The sequence below is a fragment of the Lampris incognitus genome, chromosome 7 (genome assembly GCF_029633865.1).
Source record: "Lampris incognitus isolate fLamInc1 chromosome 7, fLamInc1.hap2, whole genome shotgun sequence".
NCBI classification, from domain to species: Eukaryota; Metazoa; Chordata; class Actinopteri; order Lampriformes; family Lampridae; genus Lampris; species Lampris incognitus.
In genome coordinates this window covers 64,570,919-64,578,434 of record NC_079217.1, presented here as the reverse complement: position 1 = coordinate 64,578,434, position 7,516 = coordinate 64,570,919, and the positions used below count along the sequence as shown (strand labels likewise).

General features: G+C 46.1%; 1 protein-coding gene across 1 annotated transcript; it reads right to left on the bottom strand.

The window, feature by feature from the left end:
- Positions 1-3,147: 3,147 nt before the first annotated feature.
- Positions 3,148-6,228, bottom strand: chp2 (calcineurin-like EF-hand protein 2). Its single transcript, XM_056282923.1, has 4 exons — positions 6,195-6,228; positions 5,355-5,416; positions 4,844-4,966; positions 3,148-3,722 (listed from the first exon to the last, which is right to left on the bottom strand). Exons 1-4 carry the CDS (start codon positions 6,226-6,228, stop codon positions 3,669-3,671), a joined length of 273 nt encoding a protein of 90 aa, XP_056138898.1. The 3' UTR covers positions 3,148-3,668.
- Positions 6,229-7,516: the final 1,288 nt, after the last annotated feature.

The following is a 7,516-nucleotide window of genomic DNA, read 5'->3' as shown; positions in this document are numbered from 1 at the left end:
CCGAGCTCCTCACCCTATCTCTAAGGCTGAGCCCAGACACCCTACGGAGGAAACTCATTGCAGCCGCTTGTATCCGCGACCTCACCCTTTCAGTCACTACCCAAAGCTCAAGACCATAGGTGAGGGTTGGAACGAAGACTGACTGGTAAATTGAGAGCTTCGCCTTCCAGCTCAGCTCCCTCTTCACCACAACGGTCCGGTACAACGTCCACATTACTGCTGATGCTGCACCAATCCACCTGTCAGTCTCCCGCTCCGTTCTACCCTCACTCGTGAAGAAGACCCCGAGATACTTAAACTCATTGGTGGCAGCGGTGGGATCCGTAAGGGTCCGGAATCATGCAGATCCTCAGAAGTCTCTTCAGAGCGCGGGAATAACGAAGCGCAAGGGCGCGCCTCCGGGAGAGGGTGACAACTGTAACCTACAAAAAGACTCACTGGCCAATCGCCAGGAGGTCGGCCCCCTTTAGTCGAGCGGTTAGCGATGTCGCCTCGTGGTGCAGTACAACCCGGACCGAATCCCGCAGCGGGCGGAAATATGCTGTGTTACATCGGCAATAACTCACCCCCAACCCGAAGGGGGCAATCCACCACTTTCCGGTAGAGAACCATGGCCTCGGACATGGAGGTGCTGACTCTCATCCCGTCCATTTCACACCCAGCTGCAAACCGCTCCAGTGTAGGCTGGAGGTCACATTCTGATGAAGTAAAAACAAAAGCAAAACCACATCATCTGCTAAGAGCAGAGATGCAATTCTGAGGTTCCCAAAACGGACACACTCCTCACCTTGGCTGCTCCTTGAGATCCTGTCCATGAATATCACAAACAGAATTGGAGACAAGGGACAACCTTGCCAGGGTCCGACACCCACCGAAAACGTGTTTGACTTTATGCCGAGAATGGGACACAGCTCTCATTTTGGTCATACAAGGACCATATGGCTTGTAGCAACTGCCCCGGTACCCCATACTCCCGCAGTACCCCCCACAGAATGCCCCGGGGTACACGGCCATAAGCCTTCTCCAAGTCCACAAAACACATGTAGACTGGCTGGTCACAATCCCATGCCTCCCTCAGCACTTCCGCAAGGGTAAAGAGTTGGTCTGTTGTTCCACGGCCAGGACAGAATCCGCATTGGATCCGAGGTTGGTCCATCTATCCTTCTATATAATTATATGGCTATAGATTAGTATATAAATGTTTTATATGTATATCTGTTTTTGTTCTTAAATAAAAAATTAAAAAAATTCTGTCACTTATCAGTCCAGTCACCGTGGATGACACCACAGTGACCGGACTGATAAGTGACAGTGATGAGAGGGCCTATAGGAGGGAAGTGGAAGATTTAACCACATGGTGCCATGATAACAACCTCTCTCTAAATGTCAACAAGACAAAAGAAATCATTCCTGACTTTAGAAAGACCAGAGGAAATCCCTTTCCTGTTTGCATCAATGGGTCATCTGTTGAAATTGAGGACAGTTTTGGATTTCTCGGTTGACACATCACAGACACCCTCACATGGTCTCAACACCAACTGCATCCTGAAGAAGGCACAGCAGAGACTATTTTCTGAGGCGTCTCAACAGTTCTGGTACGAGTACCAGATCGCTTATGAACTTGTATCTCGGTACCATGGAGAGTGTCTTGACAGGCTGTATCACAGTGTGGCTTGACAGCCTGACTGCTCAGGACTGCCAGAAAGGACTGTAAAGACAGCAGCAAAAATCACTGGCATGGAACTACCACAACTTCATGATATTTACACCACTCGCTGCAAAAGGAAAGCCCAAAACATCATGAAGGACACCAGCCACCCCGCTCATGTCCTGTTCTCGCTCCTTCCATCTAAAAAACACTACCGGAGCATCAAGTCACACACCACCCGTCTCAGTACCAGCTTCTTCCCAGACAGTCAGGCTGCTGAACAGCTGGCGCACCAATATCACTAGAACGACCAAGACGGTCATTATGACCGCTTTGGATTCTCAAAGTTTAACGACTTTGTGGAAAAATAGATACGGGCCTGCCGTTCAATGAATTCTCCTCAAACTGCACATATTTGCATTAAAATTAGTTTCAGATCAATCGCACTAAAAAGTTACGATAAGATCTACGTAAAACGACCACGAGCGGTCAACATGACCGTCTCGTAATTTATGCGTGATGGTGCGCGTCGTGTCAGTATTTATGACGTGTGTTGGTGGCGTCATTTCCTCCGTGAAGTTCATTGCTCTGTCCTAGAAACACACTAGCGCCCTCCAGTGGAGAGAAATAGTCTAAACTTGATGTGTGATGATGTCCAACATGTCTGGTTACAGACGCTCCATGACTACCACCGAGGCGCTGCAGTATTTACAGGTGTTGGACAGCGGCCATTTTAAATTGTTTAGAATTAGTATTAAAGATGTTAAAGTGTTAATTTTGGTGTCAGCTAGTTTCATAACAGACACACTAACATATGTAACGCATTAATATCTTGACTGGGTATTAATCTGACAGAATACGGAGTTTAAAATCCGCGGCGGTCATTTTGACCACCCATACTCGTTTTGGGGTAGGAATGAAATCCCGGTCGTTCTCGTGATATGCACCGTACATTGTTGTGTTATTGTGTATTTAATGTATGAATTCATTTTTTTTCTTATCGGCTGGTGTGTCCTTGTGTTCTTTGTGTTAAGGCAGAGCGAGCCACAGCACAAGAGTGTCATTATATTGTAAACACACATGACAGTGAAGTTGAACTTGCTTGTGAGACTGAGTCCAGGTCTTGGTGCCGGTCATCTAGAGCAGTGTTTGTCAACCGGGGGTCCGCGGACCCCTAGTGGTCCGTGGTGTAATTGCAAGGGGTCCGTGAAACTAAAATATCTCTAAAAAAAGATCCTATGACATTTATAGAAATAGGATTATTTTACTCAGATGTGACTGAGACCTTTATCTACCTAAACTATAAAGGGTAACAGGACTTTTTTCTCTAATTACATCTGTTTCACAAGTGTCATTTATTGTATTTTAATAAGAGATCTCGCTCCCGTTTGCATTGTTAAAAGTTACTGCATAAAATTCTGTTGTTACATATATCTGAAAGTTACTGAATACATATTCTGTTTTGTTACATATATCTGAAAGTTACTGCATAAGAATTCTGTTTTGTTACATATATCTGAAAGTTACTGCATAAGAATTCTGTTTTGTTACATATATCTGAAAGTTACTGCATAAGAATTCTGTTTTGTTAACTATATCTAAGTTACAACTGAAAGCTCTTATTTTTGCCCCAAAGAGTGAATAAATGCTATAATGCAATTTAAAATGCAGTTTCTACTGCTTCTATCAAATTGCAACCCCCCTCCCCCAAGATCAGGTGGAGGGGTCCTCAGGGTAGATCAAAAATACGCAGGGGGTCCAGGACCTCAAAAAGGTTGAGAACCACTGCTCTAGAGAACAGGATCTTGTTTTGGGGATTTGAATTGAATTGATCCTCGGTGCCTCCCAGGTACAGTACACTCAGACCTACTCATAACAACGTGTTGTGTCCTTTTGTCTCTTTCACTGCTGTTCTTCCTTCACTCGCCTTGGTGGCCCCTCCTTTCTCCTCCTCTGGGAGGTGTCGGGGGGGGGGACGACGGCCCTCGCGTTCATCAGCTCGAACACCCGACGCGTCCTTCTAACGCAGGAAGCGAATACTCATCTTATGATCAATGTTCACTTTCTCAAGCGACTGTAAAGGAAACACATGCAAGAAATTTAACAAGAGTGCAAAAAAACATTTCACAAATACTTTATACGATGTTACATAATGTCAAATGTGCTCAGCCACGTGTCTGTTTTATCGAAAGAAGTGCTTATTTTAATAATGAAACTACCTATTAGAAAAAACTTTACAGTGATGTGTTTTCAGTATTCCTCTTAAAAACTGTGAATGATTAAGTGTACTTTTATCTTCTTTTGTTGTACTTGCAAAAAGTCAGCTTGAGAACAGTGTATACTTTAACTTGACTTAGACTTTTAGAGTTGTTGAATACTTTTTGGGGGGGGGTTCCCCCCTGTTTTTCTTCTCCCCAGTTGTACTTGGCAAATTACCCCCACTCTTCCGAGCTGTCCCGGACTCTGCTCCACCCCCTCTGCTGACCCGGGAGGGCTGCAGACTACCACGTGCCTCCTCCCATACATGTGGAGTCACCAGCCGCCTCTTTTCACCTGACAGTGAGGAGTTTCACCAAGGGGACGTAGCGCGTGGGAGGATCACGCTATCCCCCCCCCCCAGTTCCCCCTCCCCCCCTGGACAGGCGCCCCGACCCACCAGAGGAGGCGCTAGTGCAGCGACCAGGACACAAACCCACATCCGGCTTCCCACCCACAGACACGTTCAATTGTGTCTGTAGGGACGCCCGACCAAGCCGGAGGCAACACGGGGGTTCGAACCGGCGATCCCCGCGTTGTTTAGCCTTGACGGTGCGTAGCATTTGAAGTCATTTTGATCATTTCACAAACACAAGATTACTAATTGGGTTCAGTGTCTTGTTCAAACAGGGAGCGTGGCTGTCGACTGACACGTGGCTTTTACTGGAAATTGAACTTGTGGTGAAGTGACATAAGGACAGTTTGTAGGCCGCTGTGTCGCTTGGTGAGACCAAACTCAAACTTGGTAAGAATGAGAGGTAATGGACTCATCTGCTACCGTAATATACTAATCAGTGTTTGAACCGTCACTCAAACCTAGGCAGTTAGGTGTGAAATCTGTCCATCTAGCTTTCCGCTGTCTATTTTTCTGTCCACTTCTTGTCCGTCCATCTGTCCGTCTCTCTGTCCGTCTGTCCGTCCACCTGTCAATCCGTTTACCTTCTTAAATTCCTCAAAGGAGATGGCATCATCTTTATCTAGGTCTGCCTCTTGAATGGCCCGGTCCGCAATACTCTCCAGCTGCTCTTCAGTCACCTGCATCTCCAACATCGCCCGCAACACCTGTCAGTCAAACACCGTGGACCAATCACAGCGCCCGAATGACAACTGGCTTTGCAATGGCCCAATAAATGTGCAGCTCGGCTATGAGGAGGCGGCATGGAGGACGCCAGTCCACAGATATGGATGTTTCACATAACGTTTGCATTTTAAACCGACGGTTTGCTTGTTTGACAACGTTCAAAATGTATTCGAGGGTACAGTGGAAATCACTGAACCACATTTCAACAAGAAATAAACAACACTTTAAATCAACAGTTTACGATCAACCAGTGACAGAAAACCTGAGAAATGTAAAGTTTGGTCGTCTGACTAGGGGTGGTTTTTAAATCAGTGTTACCATGGTGACAGATGTGCTAGCACAGTAACAGAATTGCCACTATATACAGACCTGTAGGAGCTCTGTGCGGGAAATCTTGCCATCCCTGTCCTGGTCATACATCTGGAACGCAACTACAGAGACAGACAGACCGACAGACAGACAGACAGACAGACAGACAGACAGACAGACAGACAGACAGACAGACAGACAGACAGACAGACAGAGACCGTCATTAATAAAAATGTCCACCAAAACAAGAACAAAATTTTCTCTTGCTTCGTAGATTTCATAAAAGCATTTGACTCAATTTGGTATAACGGTCTGTTCCTGAAATTAAGTGAAAAAAATGTGTTGGGGGGGGGGACATATGACATAATTAAAACAATGTATACAAATAATAAATGTGCTGTGAAAATTGCCAATATGGAAACAGATGTTTTCCCCCAAAGTAGGGGTGTGAAATAAGGCTGCAGTCTCAGCCCCACCCTGTTTAAACATTTATATTGATGAACTGGCAAAATCTCTAGAACAATCAGATATCCCTGGTCTCACCCTCTCTGACACAGATATGAAATGCCTACTTTTTGCAGATGATCTAATATTATTAGCTCCATCTAAAGAGGCACTACAACAGCAACTGGATCATCTGCAAAACTTCTGTCAGACCTGGGCTCTGACAGTTCATCTGAAAAAAAAACTAGAATTACGGTCTTCAGAAATGACCCAGGTGTCAGGGAAACCCAAATAGGTTTTTACTAGGCTCCACTGACATAGAATTCACACACAGCTACACATATTTGTTACTAATAAATACCTCTACAGGAAATTTCAATCCTGCCATTAATTATCTCAGAGACAAGAGAAGAAGGGCTTTCTATACTATAAAAAAAAGTCTTCAAACAGACGTACCTATTAGGACATGGCTCAAAATATTCAAATCCATAACTGAACCTATTTTACTATATGGTAGTGAAGTGTTGGGTCCTCTTGTAAATCAAGACTTTGAAAAATGGGACAAACACCCAATCAAAACCCTGCACACTGAGATTTGCAAGAGCATTCTCACAGTACACAGGAACAAGCCCAACAATGGATGCCGAGCAGAACTAGGCCACTTTCCCCTGTTAATTAAGATGCAAAAAAGACCAATCAAATTCTACAAATACCTAAAAGCAAGTGACCCCAACTCCTTCCATTACAGAGCGCTCAATTACCAAGAGGAGAACAAAGAGAGGAGTACCCTCAGCCAGCTGGTCCTGAGGCTCAGCTCAGCCAACAGCGCAAGGCATCAGGACAGCTCTCACACAATCTGGCCCAACCAAATTATAGCTAAAGAAAAAGAAAATTACATTAACCATTGGACATTCATTCATTCATTCATTCATTCATTCATTCATTCATTCATTCATTCATTCATTCATTCATTCATCTTCAGCCACTTCTCCGGGGTCGGGTCACGGTGGCAGCAAGCTAAGTAGGGCACTCCAGATGACCCTCTCCCCAGCAAAACCCTCCAGCTCCTTCTGGGGAATCCCAAGGCATTCCCAGGCCAAAATGGACATGTAGTCCCTCCAGCGAGTTCTGGGTCTACCCCGGGGTCTCCTCCCGGTTGGCCGTGCCCAGATAACCTCCAAAGGAAGGCGCCCAGGAGGCGTCCTAATCAGATGTCCAAACCACCTCAACTGGCTCCACTCCGAGCTCCCTCCAGATGTCCGAGCTCCTCACCCTATCTCTAAGGCTGAGCCCAGACACCCTACGGAGGAAACTCATTTCAGCCACTTGTATCCACCATCTCACCCTTTCGGTCACTACCCAAAGCTCATGACCATAGGTGAGGGTTGGAACCAAGACTGACGGGTAAATTGAGAGCTTTGCCTTCCGGCTCAGCTCCCTCTTCACCACAACGGTCCGGTACAACATCCCCATTACTGCTGATGCTGCACCAATCCACCTGCCAATCTCCTGCTCCACCCTACCCTCACTCGAGAACAAGACCCCGAGATACTTGAACTCCTTCACTTGAGACAACAACTCATCCCTAACCCGGACCCCTCCTGAAGCCAGACCTAGGAAGGGAGCTTGCCAGCGAGCATCTGGTGGCCAGGCCTTGGCCCATGGGGCCCGGTTGGGCCCAGCCCGAAAAAACAACACGGAGCCATCGGTGACCTCTGAGAAACGGGGAATAAGCCAAATGAAGAAGACATGTACAGATCTCCACTGTGTGATTTTGA

Bases quoted from the DNA above. Each gene is read 5' to 3' on its own strand.
- chp2 (XM_056282923.1), bottom strand. From the start codon at position 6,228: ATGGATTTGAATATTTTGAGCCATGTCCTAATAG. The intron at 5,417-6,194 runs GTACGTCTGTTT...CTGTCTCTGTAG, and splicing joins TTTGAGCCATGTCCTAATAG to TTGCGTTCCAGATGTATGAC. The intron at 3,723-4,843 runs GTAAACGGATTG...TTTCCTTTACAG, and splicing joins CCTTTGAGGAATTTAAGAAG to TCGCTTGAGAAAGTGAACAT.